This window comes from Ailuropoda melanoleuca, chromosome 1 (assembly GCF_002007445.2).
Source record: "Ailuropoda melanoleuca isolate Jingjing chromosome 1, ASM200744v2, whole genome shotgun sequence".
Taxonomy (NCBI): Eukaryota; Metazoa; Chordata; class Mammalia; order Carnivora; family Ursidae; genus Ailuropoda; species Ailuropoda melanoleuca.
In genome coordinates, this window is record NC_048218.1 from 54,960,381 (window position 1) to 54,981,963 (window position 21,583).

The window sequence follows — 21,583 nt, forward strand, 5'->3', positions numbered from 1 at the left end:
GAGAGAAAATTACACTCATAGTCTAGTTTCGTCTAGTCCTATGAACACTAAATAACTTATGATTTCTGATCCCACTGAATATCAGTCATTTAATTTGATAGCTGCATACAAATCATAGTTCAAACTCTGTGGGGTGGTTTTAGATGAGAATACACTTGTGTCTTCCGTTGATTTTATGTGTTAGTCTCTTAGATAATTGCTGTTGTAGTCCTGAGTATATAAAGGAGATTTAAAATTTTTTGTTCTTCCACAGTTAATTCCAATTTTATTAGTGGACTTCATTTCAAAAGTTTAAATAAAACAGTCTAATGGCACAATGTTTGATAGGTGTTTTTGTTCTTATAAGGATTTCTTGAAGGTTCTTTATGCCAATGTTTACAGGTAATAAGGACTCAATCCAGATATGGAACCATAAGATTGAATCCAAGAATTCCAGTTAAAAAGAAAAAGGACTTTCTCTTACATGTTATCAGATTTCCTCTTCTGTACCCATGCTTACCTAGGTTCTGACTGGAAAATCAGAGAACCTTCCTTCCTGGGGAATTAGTGAATAATCTCTCACCAACTCTGCATAACCAGCAACAGGATACAACTTGTCTGTGGATCTTTTAATATTTTGCCAAACATTAGTAATTCTTTACCCTAATATTCTTAGAGTCCCCATTGTATTTTTAATAGCTTCTTAACTCTTCAAAGTCCTTTCACATGCTTTTATCATGTGATGCTCTCAGTGAGCCTCTGAAAAAGGTAGGGCATCAGTCATTTTACAGATGAGAAATTGGGGCCTGGAGAGTCTATACAACTGACTGAGTCACTAATAAAGGGCAGAGCGAGGATGAGAATTTAGCATGCCTGATTCCAGGCAGGATGGTGTGATGAGAGGAGCCCATGGTTCAGGGGCAGAGAGAACTAACGTCTGGTCCTAATTTGACCACTCCCTGGCTACATACCTTCATCCAGTAGTTAACCCACAAGTCTCAGCTAAGTCACTTAAAACTGGGATCAAGATTAATATTTCATGGGATTCTTAGGTGAATTAAATTTATGCACAGTAATGGAGTACATTGCGCATAATAGATGTCTCGGGAATATTTCTTTCCTCCCACTATTTATCATTCACCTATTCTCTTTCACCCATCCCTTCATCTGAATATATATTCATAAATCTCCTGTGTGATTGATTTTAGGAGACAGTGTGGGATAATGAAAAAACAGAACATAGATTGCAGAATCCGATAGACCTGGGTCTGAATTCTCCTCCATCACTTATTAATTCTGGCCCCTAGGACCTCGATTCCTTAGCTTCCTCATCAGTGAGCAGGGACAATGATCCCAGCCCCCCCAGAGTAATATAAAGATCAAATGAGAGAACATATGCAAATTATCTACCATCTGGCAACCATAAGTGTTGGTTAATGGTAATTTCCAACCCCCCTTCATTCCTTAGAAGTTAACTAATTCAACATGTTCATATCGGATGCCTACTATGTCTTACATATTCCTGACACCAGCAGCCCTTGGTGTTAAAGTAATAAGGATTTGGTCAGTTATGAGTTATGTTTTCCCAGCATTACTAAAGCGATAAAGTTTATGGTTAATTGGGTTTTCCTGAAAAATAGAAAAGCCCCCAAATTATCCTAACAATGATGCTTCTCAGGCTTTGACAGCCAGGGTTGTCCAAGGAGAGGGTCACACCTGTGGCTGTCATATTCTTGTGAGTTTAGGGGAAGCTCCACCAGGGCCCCAGTGTGGCGCACAGCCTCGCCCCCACTGCTGAGCTGGGAAGGGAGTCTTTATTGAAGCCACGGGGCCCCTTCATGTACCAGACTTTGTTCCAACAAAAGATGCTGGCCTAGACAGCATCAGCCCACAGCCCTGGCCCTGCGTACCCGACTCTGATGAGGCAGCAAAAGAAGGCACAGGAGAGATGCATGGAAACTCCAGGGTTTACTCCACAGTTCAGTCTTTCCAGGAGCCACATATGTCTCTAGTTGATGCCTCTGCCTTGTGCTTCAACGCCATCATCTCCGCGGGGCTCGTCCTCGTTACTCTCTAACTTTATTATGTTTGATGAAAGTTAGGTGAAAAGAAATAGAAAAAGAACTACCTAACGTGAAACAGGAAACAAAAGTAGTGGGGTTAAAATGCCTGAAAAGGGAGCGCCTGGGTGGCTCAGTAGGCTAAATGTCAGACTCTTGATTTCAGCTCAGGTCATAATCTCAGGGTCATGGGATCAAGCCCTGTGTCAGGCTCCACGCTCAGCTGAGTCTGCTTCTCTCCCTCTCCCTCAGCCCCTCCCCCCGCTCGTGCATGCTCTCTCCAAAATAAATAATTAATCTTTTTAAAAAAGCCTGAAAATGGAGAGAAGCTAAAGTCATAAGAATATGTGAAGCAGACACCATAATCTAAAAACACAAGTTACCATTCAGCAGCATAGGTCTGGTGGCTGTTTGCAGATTTTCATAGCTGCTGTTTATTTAATTGTGATTTTGCAAAGCCTGAAACTTTGTGGATTCTTTGTCCTTCTTAAACACCATTTCAAATGTACATGTGTGTACTTAAGATTAGATATTAGAGTTTCTTTTTTTCTCCTTCCATCTATCCATCCTTCTGACCTTCCTTCTTTTCCTTCCTTCCTTCCTCTCTCCTTCACTTGCCTTTTTCTCTTTCTTTCTTTCTTTCTTTCTTTCTTTCTTTCTTTCTCTCTTGCATCTTATGACGCAATAAGGCTCTGATTTCCAATGTCCAGCCGTGGGACTCCCAGTGGCCATCATCATCATTTGCAGTGGTGAGTCCCTGAGCTTTCACCTGAGCTGGAGAGAGACCTTAAAATGGCACCATACCCCTTTGGGAATCCATATGGGAAGTGAAATCTCTAACGTCAGGCAAGTTTCTAGAAAAAAGGGAGATTATAAGCCTGAGTACAGCCTGGGTTTTTCACAAGCTTGTGTTTGGACTTGTGCTTGCTCTACAAACAGCGCACAGGGAAGACAGACGTGGCTGTTAGAGCTGCCGACAGTCCAAGAACAAGCACCAAGAGGAAGCCACATACAAGTAAGGACAGAGCGAGGCAAGAAGACACTGTTATACCAGGATCTTGAACGCTTTCTGGAAAGCTGATGCCCATAAAGGGCTTGGGCCTATTTACGAGATAATGACAGACCGTATTTATTAGCTCTTGTTTTCCCAGCCCCCATCACCCCTCACCCCACCCCCAACCCAGTAAAAAAACAAAACAAAAAAACACAATAGGTTCTAGAGGAATCATTCAAAATAAAAGTCAGCTCCAGCATAAAGGCCACAGTCCTCACCAGTTGGTTTTATTCTATTCCTGAGTGAACATATTAGGCATCTTCTCAACAGCCCAGGGAATTGTTCTCTCCCTATAGACTATTAGGTTCCCTTTTTTCAAAGCATCTCTGAGTATTTAAAAATGAACATTAAAAAAAAAACCCTCAGGGAACAATTGGCATGCAGCCAGCATCTCAAAGACAGGGATAAAATCCCACACGTACTACTCAAATGGATGAGTGGTCTGTGGGGACAAAACAAAAGCACCCTAAGTGTTAAAATTGACCTCAGAACCTAGGAAAGTGTTCTCTGTCCTTCAGTCTCCCAGGCAGTCACAGTCCCTCATCTTTTCATGGTGAAATTTTTTTTGGCGGGGGGGGGGGGGGGGGGCTTCTGTCTCTCTCCTGTGTTCACACTTCTCCTCTATCCCTTTTTCTTTTTCTTTTGGTTTTTTACCTCTGTTCTTTATTTCTCCTTCCTCACCCCATCTTGCCACCTTTACTTTTTCCTTTCTGAGTTTCTCTCATCTCTTCCTCATGAGCTCCCTCTTTAACAGACCTTAAGATGAAATTGGATTGTATTTTTAAAATATTTATGAATAAGTTTCTGTATCCTCTGTTCTTAATGTTTCATCCGAGTGAGTTGAAAAGTCTTTAATTCTCTCTGTGCTGATTACACATTAATGACGTATGTGTTAGGCTGGTGAAAAGACATACAGGATTCAGACAGGTTCTGCTGGTGACACAGCTTTAATATGAGCAGACGATACAACACAGCACTGGTGGGGGAAAGACCTGCACTAGACGGGACCCGAGATCTCAGGCGCAAGCTTCTATGTCCTTCCACAGCTGGGCCCCACAGAACGAGCTCTGTACCCAGTTCTCAACTCACCACCAGGATGTGTGCAAATGCCTGGGCCCCAGGAAGCCTAAGCTACGCTCCTGGTGTGGTCTCCTAGAGTGAGCTGGTCACGTGGGCACATTCCAGTGACCTAACCAGCCTCAACTATCAGAACCCTCGGCTCCACCAAAACCAAGTGCAAAGCATAAATCCCGTTATTTTCACGCATCAACGCGACAGGATGGTACATTCTGCACCCAAACTCACAGACCCATGGTGACAAGACAACATTTATCATCAGTTACTACATTTTGAAGTTTTGATCAGGACGGCTTTAGGAACCCTGTAGGCAAGTGTTGGCTCAGGTGACACCTGTCAAGATTAACTCATTCTATGCACTCTTTCTCTTAAAAACAAAGTACTTTTTATTTACGCTAACGTGGCTCTTTGCTGTGAGCCTCGAGTCTGTGTTTTCAGAATAGATGCCTCCCGGGCTGATTACACAAAATGGAAGGGATGAGCCACGGCAGGCTGCTCCTGCTCCCTCTGACAGGCTTCCTTCTCAGCCCTCACCTTCCACTTCATCTCCAGGATGGCCCTCTCTACCTCCTCCAGGGCTCGCTCTCGCCTTTCCACTGCCCTCTCCCGCCATTCCACTGCCCTCTCCCTCCTAAGCACCTCCTTTTCCCTTTGGCTGGCCCACAAAGCCAGGGCCCCTACCTGCTCCAGGAGCCGGGCCCAGTCACCCTCGATACCCATAGGGAGCTGGGGCCCCTGGGGCCTCGGGTCTTTGCGCTGCCCCACCTGACCGTGGCCGGTCTTCTCCAGCTCCTCTCTATGCATGCTCTTCAGATGTTTCCACAAGGCTGTGGTGCCCACGTTAACCCCGGGGCCACGGCTCACCTGCCTGCCACACAGGCGGCACGTGGCATATTGGTTGGGGTGGTGGCCAGCACGAACAGGCGCCAGGTGGAAATACTCCCATACCTCAGAAAACCGGGTCCCCTTGTTGTGCGGCGTAGGGGTGGGCATGGCACTCGCGAAAGGGCCAACCAGTTCTCCCTTCTCACTGACTACCTCTTCCTCCTTCATCTCTAGGTCTCCTTTTGCCTTCATCTTCGTTCTCTCCTCTTCCTCCTCTTCCTCCTCTTCCCGCCTCATCCTGTCTCCTCTTCTGTAGCTTTCCTTGAGCCAGAAGCCTTGGCTGAACCACAGCTAAAGTGAAATGAGTAATTGGGAAGGGACTGTGATATCTCTTGGGGATTCACAACAGTGGTCAAAGGCTGGCTACGCCTGAGTGGTGTGATGTTTCCTCCTGTCTGCTTCACGGGAGAGTCAGGGTGAGTCAGAGCCACACAAAATGGCCTCTGAGGCTCCCATGTACATTCCCTCCAGGCCCCAGATATGTATTGATCCCTCCTTGTCTAGACCAGAAAGGCAAAGCAAATGAGTCCAGAAGTCACAAAGTTCTTCAGTGAATTCAGTGTTCTCTACACCAAGCACCTCCACGCACGTTTTTGAACATTGGAAATTTTGGGTTTTCTCTCGATTCCCTCCTGGATGCTTCCACTGTTTCTGTGCTCCTGGATGCCTATAAATGGGTTCTGGAGGCTCCGAACCCTCAGGCTTTTCTGGACCCCCAGGGCTGGGGCCTCACTGGCCTTCCTCAGAGTAGGGAGAAGCACGCCCCAGAGAGATGCTGATGTGGGAGACACTCGCAGTTCCTGAGAACTGTTGCACCAGGTAATCCAAGCTCTGGGTCATAAAGTTCCCAGTGTGAGGTCAGTTTGCCCCTAGAGAGTTCCCTCTGGGGCTGAGGTTCTAAGCATTAGGAACAGCAGACTTAGCTGTTTTCAGCAGGAGGAGCTGGCCCGCACAGAGGAGAAAGAGGTGGAGCCCATCTCCGCAGACTGGTCGCCTGACGGTCCTCAGCAAGTAACTTACTCTGCACCTTCCCTGGCACCGTCACCTGCAAAGCCGAGAGCTGATAAGACCTTCCCCACAGTAGCTTACTCCAGATGTTTGCCTGATACACCCCATTGAAATGAATAGATGGACAATTAAATCACACTGTGAAAAATAGCCAGACATCTCTCTCCTTTTTGGGGTCATCTCTTAAGTAAAGGAGAGCCTTATTCATCAAGCTTTGCAACCCCGAAGCGTTAGGAAACACTCCCACCCCCAGCCCTACAAGGGGGTACTTACAGGCAAGCAAGGCTCCGAACGTGTCTCTGAGGGCTCTGGTGCCCGGTGAGTGCTCCTGCAGGCTGTGGGGAGGGCACCTGCACTTCCTGTTCCCTCCCACGTCCAGGGAAGCCTCCTTCCCAAGTGGGTGTTCCTGCCTGCCCACACACAGATGCAAACTTTCTCTCCGCCCCCCTTCCACCACTGAAAAACAGATGTTCCTGGCACAGGGCTGGTAATAAAACAGTAAGTCAAGCACCTACAAGTCTTAGCTCTGTTTTCAGATAACTCTATCATCTGGCCTCTTAAGCAAAGGAAAATATTGAAGGGGGAAAAGGGTGAGATTTCAGTAGAGAAACCACAGGCCTCAAGGACATCTGTGCTTTCAAATATTTGTCCAATTGTTGGACCATGAATCTCAGCATTGGGTTTGGATACTGTCAATGGAAAAGCCAAAGAACTTGTAGGGAAGGGAAGATTAAGTGAAAAGAAACCTCCCAAGTTTAAAGAAATATGACAAGTTGAGAGACTGATTTGAGGCTGCTTTTTATTATATTATGTAGCTAGAACTGAAAAAGCTGAATTGCTATTGGCTTGTATCCTCAGTTAGAGTGAAATAAAAGAATAGTCACAGTTTAAGCAAAAATTTTATATTTACGTAAATGCTGTATTTATATATATATGTATATTTAGGAAGGAGAACCTACCAAGAGGAGACAGGAACGTTTTGAAGAAGGTGTCTGTGGAAGAAAAATGCCAGTTATAGAGGAAAAGATAGAAATGGCAGAGTAGAAAACAGATCAAGACTGAAAGATAAATTTCAAGTAAAGAAAGAAGGTTGAGGGGAGGAAAGACTCCAAACAGAAATGAAGAGTTGGCAAACAAATAGGGGAACTTTTTTTTAAAAAGATTCCTCTTTCTAAACTAAAAAACTAATTAAAAAAAAAAGATTCTAGGGAAAGCCCTTTTGAAAAGGTTCTGCCCAAATTTAGGCAAACTCAGTCTGGGCTAATATATGAATGGTCAGCATTCCAGTTTTTGATCTGTGGAAAAAAGGAGATGATAGTGCTTACAGCCAGATGTGGATTCACTCTTCCTGACTTCTCAACCTTCTCATACTCCAGCCTCCCGCTGGCTTCCCTCTGCTGCCGGGACAATGTGCCCAACTCCCGCGTAGGCCTATGACCCCTTTCCGGCTATCCATCTTCGTGAATCCCCCACTACTTTCCACCACAGACCACCACAGACCACCACAGAGCCTGGAATCCAGGCTCATCTCTTCCCTGTCTGCAAAATATAACTCCATTCTCTAAGTTATTCCCACAGTTCACCCTTCTCTGCTCTCCTACAGCACTGCCCAAATACTTTTTGCCACTTACTGCATCATTCTTTGTGCTGTTGTGCACATATTCTGTGTGTACTTAGAACAGTGTGTTGGAGAAACCAATTCTTTGGCTTGTCTCTTGGGTGCAACAGCCACACATTAAGTGAGTGAGGGATTTTGACTTCTCAACAGAGGGATTGTGTGTGGACGTTTGTAGGCGTGTACACACAGACTCTTGTCCGTATTTACTTCATATATATTTTTTTTTAATTTAACATGTTTTTCTTCTTACTCATTTGGAAGTTCCCAAACAGCAATAGCTCTGTTTGCTCAGCAAAACCTTATAAACTTGATCTTTCATAAGAGGTTTGACTTCAGTTTGAACTAGTTAAGTCTGTGGCTTTTCAATTTTAGAGAGACTTGGAGGGAGGTGTTTAGGACAAGAACCACATTCTGAAACCAAAATCTTGGAACACAGTCTGGAGGTGGTAGAGAGTATTCGAAATCTGAATCACTCCATAAAATCTGAATTCAGAGAATCCACAAGAGTTAAAACTTTTTAATATTTTTATGAAGTTGACAAGAGATTTCTTCAGTAGGCCTGTTGACTTTATAAAATAATGGAACCCTTACTTGTTCCTGATATTACCATATCATCATCTTATGGTGGGTTAACCGAGCATGGAGAAAATGAGTCATGACAGTGGTTAAAGGTGAGGGCTTCAGAGGGGAGGTAGGTGGGGGCCTGGGATGGGCCGGTGATGGTTATTAAGGAGGGCACATCTCGCATGGTGCGCTGGGTGTTATACGCAAATAGTGAATCATGGAACTTAACATCAAAAACTAAGGATGTACTGTATGGTGACTAACATAACATAATAAAAAATTATTATTAAAAAAAGGTATTGGCATTAATAAAAACCTTTACCACTTTTTTTTTTTTTTTAACATTTCATTTCCTGTAACTCTTACATTCCCTTCCTGGACCACCTGAAGATGAAGATCAATCTTTGGCATTTTATTGGATTAAATAAATTGAACTCTCTTTCTTCTACTAAATAAGAATATATTTTAGGGGATCTGGTTTTACTTTTGATTTTCCAGGACAAAAAGTGACACAATGTCATGGATCTGCATTGCTGGTGAGGCACGTGTCCCCACTGTCAAGTGTGGAATGAGTAGAAAAACTGGCAGCTGCAGTGTTCAGTACCTACCATTTTGGATTCCACAGATCGGCCCCTCTGAAAGCCTCATGATTTCCTTGGGCTTTTCGTAGGGATGTACGAGAGGGTGCTAAACTGCTCCTGAGTAGGACCTCACCAGAAAAATGCTACTTCCGTATCCTTAAATTTGGTTTCTCAACTCTGCTCAGGACCAGACTCTTTGGGTGTAAGTAGTCTGTGGGGAAACTGGCACACCAGGTTATTACCTATAGTTCATTTTTCTTTACTAGTTAACTAGTGAATCCATCCATGTGGAAAATATTTGAGAACAAAGAACCAGGGCTGGTTGTATGTAAAATACATATATCTCTTGATGAGGAAACAAATAGCTATGAATGGGATTATAATTTTGCAGTGTCTCAGATAAAATGATGAGGACCCAATAAGTCTTACTGGATATTTTCACCAGGCTGTTGAAATAAACTACCATCTCACAAAGAGCAAATACAGTGTTGGAAATAAAACATAACTGACCCTACCTCTAAGCTACCTATTCTATCTCTTTCATATTTCAGTACAATGTGTTTTACCAGGAAACATCTTGGACTGAGACTGGAGTAACATAGTTCCCAATTGTGCCATTGACTACATTCCCCTCCCTTTAACCATCCTGTGATTCGGTGCCTTGGTTTCCTCATCTGCCAAATGGCAATGATAAGGCATTCCATACCTGCCCTATAGGGTTGTTAAGATGATAAAATGAAAAATCAATTACATAAACTCTCTACAAGTCAAAAGTGAGATATTTACAATAATGGTTTCTGTGGTTGTTGCTACAAATCATACTTTACATTATTTTGGGAATAGAAACAATCAAAATGTGGGTATCTTCTAGCTTTTAGTTTAACAGAATATTCTTTTCTCCTCTGCCTGTTAGAGCTTCTTCCATCTTTCTAGTCTTTCGCTTCCATTTAGTATTATTTTATTTTTCGTATACAGAGTTGCAATCTCTCTTCTCCAGAACCCAGAATCCAGACTTGCAACATTAGTCTAGTCCTAGATTCTTCATAATTTAACCTATGCTTCCAGCCATGAATTCATGAGATCTCTTTAGGAGACAACCTATTTGTAGCTCACATTTTCCCATAACCTCCAAAAGGTAAACACAGCTTTATTGAAAGTGGAGAAAATCGTTTCCTGCCAATTTGCCTCATGTGACGGTTGGTGGGGATGAAGGGGTACCAGTTTCTTCTGAATTTGCAAATAAGCCTTTCTATATTCTGCCTTTACCCCCCAGAGAACATTTACCTGCTCCCTGAAGAATGTATTTCCCACAGCAAATCTCACGTGGTTTATAGAAGGAGGCTTTCCTCAAGGTGAAGAAGGAGGTAAGGAAATCAGTCAATGGAAATAGGTTTGGCAAAGAAAGAAAGAAAACAAAGAAGAGGAGAAATTGCCGTTACCCAAGCTGATCTTGGCATTTAAGAACAGCTCTCCTTCCAAAACAAACACCATCTTGCCTTCCAGATGCCATTTTCTGATACGGCATCTAGCGGCCTCCGAGAGGAGCGGTGTGGGTCCCATTTCCCAGAATTAAGAAATACACCTGACTTCTTTTTTTTTTTTAAAGATTTCTTTATTTTAGAGAGACAGGGTGTGTGCGCAAGCAGGGGGAGGGGCAGAGGGGGAGGAAGAGGGGAAGCAGATTCCCCGCTTGATCCCAGGACCCTGAGATCATGACCTGAGCCAAAACCAAGAGTCAGATGTTTAACCAACTGAGCCACCCAGGTGCCCCACACCTGACTTCTTTAACTCACATATAAACACTAATGTTTTATTCAGCTCTTAGTAAAAGCAGATCTTTTATATGAGGGCAAAAAAGTTTAATTCAACATACATTTATTAATAATTTCATTTAGTTCAAATAACTTAGCACCACTGCTTTAAATCAATAAACAAATACTTTCTACTTTTTCTTGTAAGGCTCTGAGTGGGGTGGGGTGGGGTGGGGAAAACTAGAGGAAGTATTCATAAAGGACTGGGCTTTATGACAAGGAACTCCTCCAGGAGGATTAAAAATTCCTGGAGAAGGAACACACATCGAGGCAAGCTCAGGTGAGAACATACAAAGCCATTATTTTTCATAGGTAGCAAACAGGCAGAAACTGCCAGAACGATCCCAACCATTTCCTGCCCGGAACAACAGCCCTTCTCCTTTTTCTTGAGTCATTTTTTTTTTTTCTCAGAGCTCAAAATGTTTTCAACAGTAACTGAGTCCCATAGCTTTTGCTACATTATTATTTTTAACTGATAAAATAAAAAGCTCATGTTGATGAACAATCGTATCGATCCACTTGATTCATTTTGAGACTATTACTGGTTTTGTTTTTCACTTTGAAAACAATTCACCCATAATAATGATTGCTACAATCCTGAAATATCTCGTAAAGGTCATTACAGATATGTTCTGCTGTTAAGTAAGCCCTGGTTTGATGTGCCGGTTACCGTGCCAGCCACGAGGCCAGACGGTGTGGTACAACTGCGTTTAGTTACCTTGGGAAGTAACAACTTCAAAGCTAGCATTTAGAGCCTATAGTGTAAAAAAAAAAGCTATGAGTGTTCAGAAAGTTCTGGCCTACAGTGACAGATGGTTTTACATTAATTTCCTGCTGCCATGTTTGTTATTTGGAGGTTGAAGTAACAGTGGCAGTTAAACAGTTTCTATTTCTAAAGGAGACTCACAGGACCCAAAATGACAACGGTTATAAATCTACAGCTTGTTTCAGGAAAGAGATACAATATAACGACACCATTAAAGTAAGGATATACATGACATGTATGGATTTACAGCAAGAGGGCCAGTGAAATCAGGCATGGGGTTCCTTTTAAAGGGCGGATGACCAATATGGCACAGAACACCTCAGAAGTGGGGAGCCCAAAATGGAGTCTTAGCTGAGGTTGTTTTATATTTTACTTAGGCATATTCCTGCTATGTAACCAGACTCGACAGCAGGGCCTTCCCAGGTTCTAGCCCAGGTCAGGTGCAAATCATCAATCTCACTGTTGTCAATAAACAATGCTGGTGAGCTAGGACAACCGGCCCCCAGCCCCCTTGGATCCATGGTCACAAATAAAGCAACACTATTAATCAATACATTTTGTACCTTGACCATGGATCAATACCATGTATGAGCTTGAGCAAAACAGTTTAGATTAACAGTTTTGGCCTGCTGGAGTAAACCCTCAGAGTGCAGGAGCTGTGGTTTGACCACTTTCGACTCTGTTACTGTAAACTGAACCATCCCAGCCATGCCTTGACATTATTTTATGGCTCATACAGAAAACACTGGTGACTGATCTTGTTCCGAATCTGTCTTGTAGAAATACACATTACTAATGAAGAGAGAAAAGACAAAGGTGGATTTTTGGAGCTGAAGTCTGTTTTGACAAGGGTGTATGGTAATAAAGCAGGCCAATCAAGCAACTTGACCATCTGGTGTATGGCTCTGTCTCCAGTCCCCGGAAATAAAGTGTGGAATATCTCCTCTGAAAAGATCACTTTTTCCTTGGGTGAGTTGTCTATTTAATAAGGTCAGCCAGGGGTGGGCAAGACTGCCATAAGCTCAGAACACTTTTAATTAGAATAAATAGAACGCTCATTATTTTCATGGTATTTTAATCTCGGAAAACTCTTTACACAACTCAAAATTATTAAATTTCATACTATCAAAACTTTTTTGACAAAGCAATGGGACTCTGCTTAAAAGAATTTCTTCAAATAAAAAGCAGCTGATTCCTGTTTCTGAGAATTTCTGGCAAATATGGCAATTTTTTTCCAATTTCATTAATAATAATTTTTTGTTAATGTACCATATAATGAAAATTAACAGTAATATATTGATGATCAAAAGAGATTCTTAAAATCCTAAAATCCCTTCTGAGTCACTAAAAACCTTCAATTATATATAGCAATTATAGTTTTAATACTTAGGAATGGATAAGCCATGTATGAGATATAAATAGCTTGAGGTTAAGGGCTATAGCCTAATGATTTTCATGCCCCTAGGTGAAACACAGAATTTGGCATATTGAAAATTTTTATGACTTGAAAATTGATATGTAGGATCATTCTACTTATCACAGCAGTTGATTAACCAGAATATTCACTACTCTAAACCCTACCAAATAATGGAGATTTTACTACATAAAAGATGTGAACAAATGTCTCAACAAATACAGTGACCACAGATTGCCTATAAAAAATAGAAGTTTGTAATGACAACTATCAAACATGCATATATAACAGTTAAGTCATACTTAAGCAGATTTGTTAGCCATTATTACAACTCTGCAGGACCATTAACATCTTTTACCACCATCCTATTTTCAGAGATATTGTAGTCTGTAACAAACTCATAAAACCCAGGATAGCTTATAAAGGAATGTTACCCTTTGTTTCAAGGCCACTGTCTGCGTCTTGGGTCCTATCCAGCCCTTTCACAAATTCAGGCAGTTGGTTCCTGGGAGTCTTGGATGGGAAAGGTATGTGGCTCAATGCAAATCCATCCCCACTATTCAGCAGCAGGTGCCATTCTGAATCTGGGACAAGCAGCATCATGCCTATAATGCTGTGTATGTGTGTGTGTGTGTGTGTGTGTGTGTGTGTGTATACGCACACACAATCTCCCCATGAACTTTGAGTTAATCATTCAGAAATGGTCATGGGTTTACACCGGAACATCCATACTCAATTTTGTCTAATTCCCTCCAAAGTAAATGCACTTCCTTTCTAGAAGACTGGACACAGTTAAGGGCTACAGTCTTGGAATAGAGTAAAGGTAACTGGTTCTCATATAGATTTGCCAGTAACTTTGGCAGACTAAGGACATGAGCTAAAGACCAAACAACCTTAAATTCCTAAATCCCATCACAGACAGAACCATGTTTGAAAGTCCAATCTTTTCTGGATGTTAAAACTGAGCTTTTCTTGGTTTAAAGATTTTTTTTTTTAGAGCAATTTTAGGTCTAGGGTAAAAGAGGAAGGTACAGAGATTTCCTATATACCCTCCAACATATATGTGTGTTCTCCCTCACTATCAGCTTCACTCACTGGAATGGTTCATTTGTTACAGCTGACACATCATAATCACCCAAAAGTCCATAATTTATCTTAGGATTCACACTTGGTCTTGTACATTCTATGGGTTTGCACAAATGTATAATGACATGCGCCTATCAGTGGTTTCAAACAGCCTTAAATTTTCACTGCCCTAAAAATCCTTTGTGCGCCATCTATCCATTCTTTACCCCCAACCCCTGGCAACCACTGATTTTTTTTAGTCTTTACAGTTTTGCCTTTTCAGAACGTCATATAGTTGGAATCATGCAGTATGTCAGCTTCTCAGATCGGATTCTTTCACTTCGTAATATGCATTTAGGTTCCTCCCTTTGTCTTATGGCTTCATAGCCTATCTTTTTTTAGTACTGAATAATATTCCATTTTATGCGTGTACCAGTTTATGTATCTGTTCACCTACTGAAAAACATTTTGGTTGCTTCCAAGTTTGGGCAATTATGAATAAAGCTGCTGTGAACATCCACATGGAGGTTTTTGTGCGGGCATGAGTTTTCAACTCCTTTGAGTGAATACAAAGGAGTACAACTGCTGGACTGTAGCTAAGAGTATGTTTAGTTTTATAAGAAACTACCCAACTGTATTCCAGAGTGGCTGTAACATTTTGCATTCCTGCCAGCAGCGAATGAGAGTTCCTGTTGCTCCACATCCTCGCCAGCATTTCATATCATCAGTGTTACGGATTTTGGCTATTCTGGTAGCTGTGTAGTGATATCTCATTGTTGTTTGATTTTGCATTTCTCTGATGACATATTATGTGAATCATCTTTTCATATGCTTATTTGCCATCCATTTATGTTCTTTAGTGAGGTGTCTATTAAAGTCTTCAGCCTATTTTTTTTTTTAAATCAGGTTGGTTGATACCTTACTGTTGAGTTTTAAGACTTCTTTGTATATTTTGAATAATAGTACTTTACCAGTTGAGTCTTTTGCAACTATTTTCCTCCCGGTCTGTGGCTTGTCTTCTCATTCTCTTGAACTATGCTAAGTTTTAAGATCAGAAAATAAAAATAGGGGCGCCTGGGTAGTGCAGTCGTTGAGCGTCTGCCTTCGGCTCAGGGTGTGATCCCAGCGTTCCAGGATCGGGATCGAGTCCCACATCGGGCTCCTCTGCTGGGAGCCTGCTTCTTCCTCTCCCACACCTCTGCTGTGTTCCCTCTCTCGCAGGCTGTCTCTCTGTCACATAAATAAATAAAATCTTTTAAAAAAAAAAGAAAATAATGAATAATTTTAGGATAATAAGGAAGGGCACTGATCCTGGTACCCAAAGCATACCATAATTCCAATTTTACAGGACAGCCATTGATTTAGTATAATTTTAGGTTCTGAGCAGATGGTTATTTTTAAATTGTCAAATGAATTTTTATCCTTTGTTATCAAATATTAAAGCCAATAAATCTTGAAGAGTTCAGTTTCCAAAAATTATAGCTTACATTCTAGTCACATTCTAGCATGTATCTTTGGGAATGATTTAGAAGACGCAATTGAGCCTCTGTAAAGTAATGTCATCACTGGATCATACCCCCTTCCTTGTTGTGAGTTCTTAAACACTTACTTCCAAACGGCTTTCTGCCTGTGGTAGTACTGCTGGGTGCTTTATGAACCCTGGGAAAACTTCTGACGCCTTGTGCAAGAGTTATTGCTTTATCAAGCCATTACTGTTGACAGATATTGAGATGAAAATACAGAAGAAAAACCTAAAGTACAGAAATTCTGAGAATATTACAGAGCAAAAAGAAGATTTAGTAAGAGGAGAGGAGCTTTTGTTCCCCTTTGTTCCCAGAGAAGAGTTGGAAGCCTGCAAGCTAACAGTCCTCTGCGATGCTCCCTTCCCCACCTACCTCGCAGTCTCCCAGGAAGTTCAAATGCTCAGTGATTCTTATTCTAGGAAACTTGGAAGAGGAAAGGGTCAGGGTAGGGTGATCAGCAGCTCGTCACTAACGGTACTTTAGCTGTAGAGTACCAAGGCCTACAGATTCCTGTGATTCAACAATAAGTATATTTTTTAAAAATTCTTTCCAAAATATCCCACCCTGTTGTTACCAAACCCCAAGTTTGACTTCCCCTTGCTCAATAGGTCAATACTCAAAAGAGAAGTTTTGATTGGAAAGGAATATGAGCTTTATTCAGGAGGCTGGCCACCTGGGAAGAAGGCAGACTCTTGTCCAAAGGCCAATTCCAAGGTTTCTGCTTGGCCCAGGGCTTTTTAAAGAGGTTCAGGGAAGTCAGTTGGTAAGGGAGTGCAGTGGTCTGTAACATTTCTTGATGATGTGTGGACTTGGTGGTCCCAGCTGGAGATGTTATCTCAGTGCTGGGGGGTTGTGCAAAGGGGTCTGCTTCCTGTTTCAGGAGGTGTGGGAGTGTTCTATCCTTTCTAGAAAAGAATGCAAGATCTATAAATATTCAAAGGGAAGGTAATCAATCACATGGCCTAAGGGCATTTGCTATAATTTCAAGACTGCTAGGTGAGCAGGAGGGGCTAAGGTAGCTTCTCTGCTAGCCTCGCTTATCAGAATGTCTAAAATTATAGCACTATAGGGTCAATTTTCTGGCATATACAAAGAGTTGTGTAGTTTTGTTATGGTTTGAGGTGGAGGTGATTTTTTTTTTAATTTTAAAACAAAAGTTGAGTGCAAATACCCCCTGGGGTGGGTAGTATTCTTGCTGTTATCAGCTGTTATTCATCATTAAATGGATTTCCATTTGGGATAGAGAGAGAGTTAAGGGTTGATGAGTCATGTCTTAGAGTGTGCATGTATATTTTGGAATATGGAGAAAGGATTACAAAGGGATATCTCAATAGTGGGGTGAGAAACCACTGAATATTGAGGCAGAATATGCCAGACAAATACTTCCTATTTCATGATTTTTCTCATACCCTGACTGATCCTAGGAATCCTAAGGACTTTATCGGTTAAGGACTGATCAGTTAAGGACTTTAATGTACATAGGAATCACCCAAGGATCTTGTTAAAGAGCAGATTCTGATTCACTAAGTTGAGGTGGAAGGGCAGGGCCTGAGAGTCTACATTTCTAACAGTCCCTACGAGAGGCCCTGACCACATTTTGGGAAGCAAGGATCTAGCAAGGCCTGAAGTTCAGTTCATTTCTAGGTGGACAAGCTAAGGGCTGATTTGAGCTCTGAAGAAGCCCTAGAACTGACCAGTTGCTCTGTGGGACAGACAGACACCTGTCCACTGCTGCCCACCAGGGTGATCCTGAGCACTGCCAGGCCCGCTGCAGAGGGCACACTCAGGAGCAGATGACGTTGCTTTAGACGAGCTGCTGAATCCCTTACAACACGATGGCAGATGTAATGGTCTGAAACTGGCTGACATGTTTCTGCTTAAGTTCTGCTTTTGAGTTTTGGGAAATAGTTTTTTTTCTGTTAGGTTTTAGCCACTTCTTTCTATACCCCCTGAGTTTTGTTTTGACCAAGGCAGAGTTTCTACTTTACAGGACAATCTGAAACCAGAAGACCAGAAGATGGGTTTTTTTGTTTTGTTTTGTTTTTGTTTTTTTGGCTGCAGGTTTCATGTTAATAGCTATGCATCATTTTTGTTACAGAGCCAAGAGTTCATCTTAAAATACAAATCTTGCAGTAGCAACTTCCTAATACACTGTAAGAATATGTGTGCCAAGAACCCCTTAGATTACAAAGCTGTGTGGTATTAAATATGGCAGAATAATATCTTAGAATAGAAATATTCAATAAATGAAAAATAAATATTTCCCATTGTAGAAATCTGGAATTAAGCTAACCTATCAACATCTTCTTTCCCAGGAGTCAGCAAACATTTTCTGTTTTTATCTGCTAGTCAGTAAATATTTTATGTTTTGTGGACCATATAGTCTCCATCACAGTTACTCAGCTCTGCCATTCAAGTACAAATCCGCCATAGACATTACATAAACAAATGGACATGGCTGTGTTCCAATAAAACTTTATTTACAAACATAGGCAGAGGGTGGAATTTGATCTGTGGGCCATGGTTTGCCACCCTCTGTTCCAATCAATCTACAGAGCAAAACACTTAGGCGTTATTTTTCCAGTCCCACGCTTATTAAGGTTATGACTGGAAGATCATGCTTATTATGGACCATCAGTCAGATATGTACTTAAAGTTGGTCTTCTCTCTTTCAATGTTTAGAAGGAATCCATATGCATTCATTCATCCACTTGCATTTGCAAGGAACCAGAAATACCATGAGAAGCAACACAATCACTTCTCTTGAGAGGTATACTGATGATGTAGAATAATAAGGCCTTTGCTAGGTTTAATATTGAGGTCTATGAGCACATCACAAAGATCCCTGGGATTCTTCAAGTTTGAGAAGGTGCATACCAGACAGTTTATGGTGGGAAAGTATAAGGAAACCAGCATGTACAGAAAGCAAGAATCCATACAGATCGGGTTGAAATGTCACCTGTTGGATTGCAGGTATGATTGGAGATGTAAAAGATAGGCAGCATTGGGAAATGAAGTGGGGAGTGTAACGGGGGGGAGGAAAATAATGATCAGATTTGAATGTCGTGCTGAAGTATTCAAACATGTTTCAGATAGTATGGGTGGAAGAGGATGGTCATTCCACCAACCTATTTGTATACTTTCCAGGTCACTTTCTCCCCACCCCACACCCACCTCCTCAGAGCTTAATAGCAAGGGATCATTTATATGATAACAAGTCAGAGCCAGCTGTAAGTGTCACCTACAGGCAACAGCAATAACAACACTACCAACACTGAAAATAAAACATAGGTACACCTCGATTGCAAAACACAAATCCACTCCAATGTGCTATGTGCTGTCAGGTGACATGACTTATATAATTATACTTTTCTCTTAAAATAAATAATAGAATAGAATCAATACTTTAATTTATAATTGAATGTCCAAATAATTGACACAGCTCATCAGGTGCGTGACACTATACCCAATGTCATTATATCTAGAAAATCACAAAACTCCCTAGCCTCAAAATCATTTAACCATATTTAACTCAGACCTTCCTGAAGTCAATAGATCCTTCTGACATTTTAAATTGTTTTATACTGCTCATAGGGCTATTTTACAGTTCAATAATGGGAGCTTTAAGGAATTGACATAAATGTATAATATGATAAAACAATATATTCTAGCCTCTGTTTCATCCTTACCTGTTCACACACACACTGAGAAAAGTTACAGCCAGATAAAAATTTTCTGACAAAAACAGGCATTTTAGAAAAACCAATAATACCACTAATCTTAGGCTTATTGGTGTTTCTTCCAGTTGGATAGTTACATCATCGTTTCTCCTCTTGCCAATAAAATTTTACAGGCTTGCAGATTTGTAAATTGTATGATTACTTTCAAATACTTTGAAATATTAGCTGCTATAATTGTTTTACCAGGGCTTGGTTAAATGTTATTTTCTCCAGGAAGCTTCCCCTGACCTCCCAATCTTGGCTGGTGCCCTTTCTTTGCATCCCCACGGTGCCCTACACTCAACACAGAGCCTGGCTCCCTGCCTATTACCTGTGCTTCTGGTCCTCAAAGACAGCCTGACGTCTTCCACCACGAAACCCTACCACCTTACATATAACAGACTTTAGTAATGCTTTCTGAGATGAACAGATACAGTTGTGGGGGAAATTAAGTCAACACATCTTCTTTCTATTACAATACTTTGTTCATCATTATTATCCATTTCATCCTCTCAGGCTCAGCGAACTCTTCCACAGGCCCTCCACTTGAGGTTGTCCCATCAACCCTTGGCACCCGACCTTCTCCAGTCAACAGCGTATCTCCTACAAGTAAGAATGTTTTCACAGTCTTACTTTCTTTTTTTTAATTCTTTTTTTTATTTGAGTATAGTTGACACACAATTTTATATTAGTTTCAGGTGTACAACATAGTGATTCAACTCCTGTCTGTGTTATGCTGTGCTCAGCACAATGGTAGCCACTGTCTGTCACCATACAACACTGTTAAAACACCACTGACGGTATTCCCTATGCTGGCCTTTCATCCTTTGACCTAGTTCTTCCATAACTAGAAACTTGTATCTTCCACTCATCTTCACCAGTCTTGCCCATTCCCCACCCCCTTCCCCTCTGGCAACCATCAGTTTGTTCTCCGTATTTATAGGTCTGATATGACGTGTTTGTTTATGTGTGTTTGTTTTTAGAGTCCACATATAAGGGAAATCATATGGTATTTGTCTTTTCCTGTCTGACTCATTTCAAGTAGCATAATATCCTCAGGATCCATCCATGTTTTTGCAAATAGCATGCTCTCATCCTTTTTTAAGGATGCGTAATATTCCATCTTCCTTATCTATTCATCTATTGATATGGGTGGCTTCCAAATGTTGGCTGTTGTAAATAATGCTGCAATAAACATAGGGTTCATATCATATATCTTTTTGAATTAGTGTTTTCATTTTAAATATCCACTGGTGAAATTATTAGATTATATGGTATTTCACTTCTTATTTTTTCTTCATACTCTTTCTCCACAGTGGCTGTACCAATTTACATTCTCACTGTCAGTGCACAAAGGCTCTTTTTCCTCCACATCTTCTCCAGCACTTGTTATTTCTTGTCTTTTTGATTTTGCCACTCTGACAAGGCTAAGTGATATCTCAGTATGGTTTCAATTTGCGTTTCCCTATATAACTTCTGTAGAAAAAAATGTCTGTTCAGGTTCTTTGCCCATTTTTTTTAATTGGATTGTTTGGTTTTTTGGTGATGAGTTGTGTAAGTTCTTTATTTTATTTTATTTTTATGTTTTTATTTTAATTCCAGTTAGTTAATATACAGTGTTATATTAATTGCAGGGGTACAATATAGTCATTCAACAATTCCATACATCATCTGGTGCTTATCATGACAAGTGCACTCCTTAATCTCCATCACTTATTTTATCCCGTCCCCTCTGGTAACCATCAGTTTGTCCTCTATAGTTAAGAGTCTGTTTCTTGATTTGTCTCTCTCTCTCTCTTTTTCCCTCTGCTTATTTGTTTTGTTTCTTAAATTCCACGAGTAAGATCATATGATATTTGTCTTTCTCTGACTTATTTTGTGCAGCATTATACTCTCAGGCTCTGTCCATGTTGCAAATGGCAAGATTTCATTCTTTTTATGGTTGGATAATGTTCCATTATATATATATCACATCTTCTTTATACATTGATCTGGATAAATGGACACTTTGACTGCTTCCATAGTTTGACTGTTGTAAATAATGCTGCCAACATGTATCCCTTTGAATTAGTTTTTTTGGGGGGTTTTTGGTAAATACCCAGTAGCACAATTATTGGATCATAGGGCGGTTCTATTTTTAATTTTTTGAGGAACCTCCATACTGTTTTCCATGGCAGCTGCACTGGTTGCATTCCCACCAACAGTGCACTCCACATCCTTGTCAACATTTATTGTTACTTGTGTTTTTGATTTTAGCCATTCTGATAGGTGTAAGGTGATATCTCATTGTAGTTTTGATTTGTATTTCCCTGATGATGAGTCATGTTGAGCATCTTTTCATGCCTCTATTAGCCACCTGGATGCCTTTTTTGGAGAAATGTCTGTTCATGTCTTCTGCCCATTTTTTAATTGGATTTTCATTTTTTGGGTGTTGAGTTTTATAAGTTATTTAAATATTT

At 41.0% G+C, this 21,583-nt stretch overlaps 2 protein-coding genes across 4 annotated transcripts in view; one reads left to right on the plus strand and one right to left on the minus strand.

Annotated features, from left to right (window-relative positions):
* Positions 1-21,583, plus strand: part of CD96 (CD96 molecule) — a 99,708-nt gene that overhangs the window by 41,626 nt on the left and 36,499 nt on the right. For 2 of the 3 annotated variants that reach the window (XM_011222500.3, XM_011222502.3), the window contains exons 6-8: positions 10,100-10,190; positions 12,184-12,372; positions 19,641-19,733. In XM_011222500.3, coding sequence (XP_011220802.2) covers positions 10,100-10,190; positions 12,184-12,372; positions 19,641-19,733 — 373 coding nt within the window. The remainder of the gene's footprint in view (positions 1-10,099; positions 10,191-12,183; positions 12,373-19,640; positions 19,734-21,583) is intronic. The other variant, XM_019797620.2, reaches the window with a different exon arrangement.
* LOC105236761 (zinc finger BED domain-containing protein 2) lies at positions 4,083-5,377 on the minus strand. The gene has a single exon (XM_034658119.1). The coding sequence runs from the start codon at positions 5,290-5,292 to the stop codon at positions 4,630-4,632; it is 663 nt and encodes a 220-aa protein (XP_034514010.1). The 5' UTR covers positions 5,293-5,377; the 3' UTR covers positions 4,083-4,629.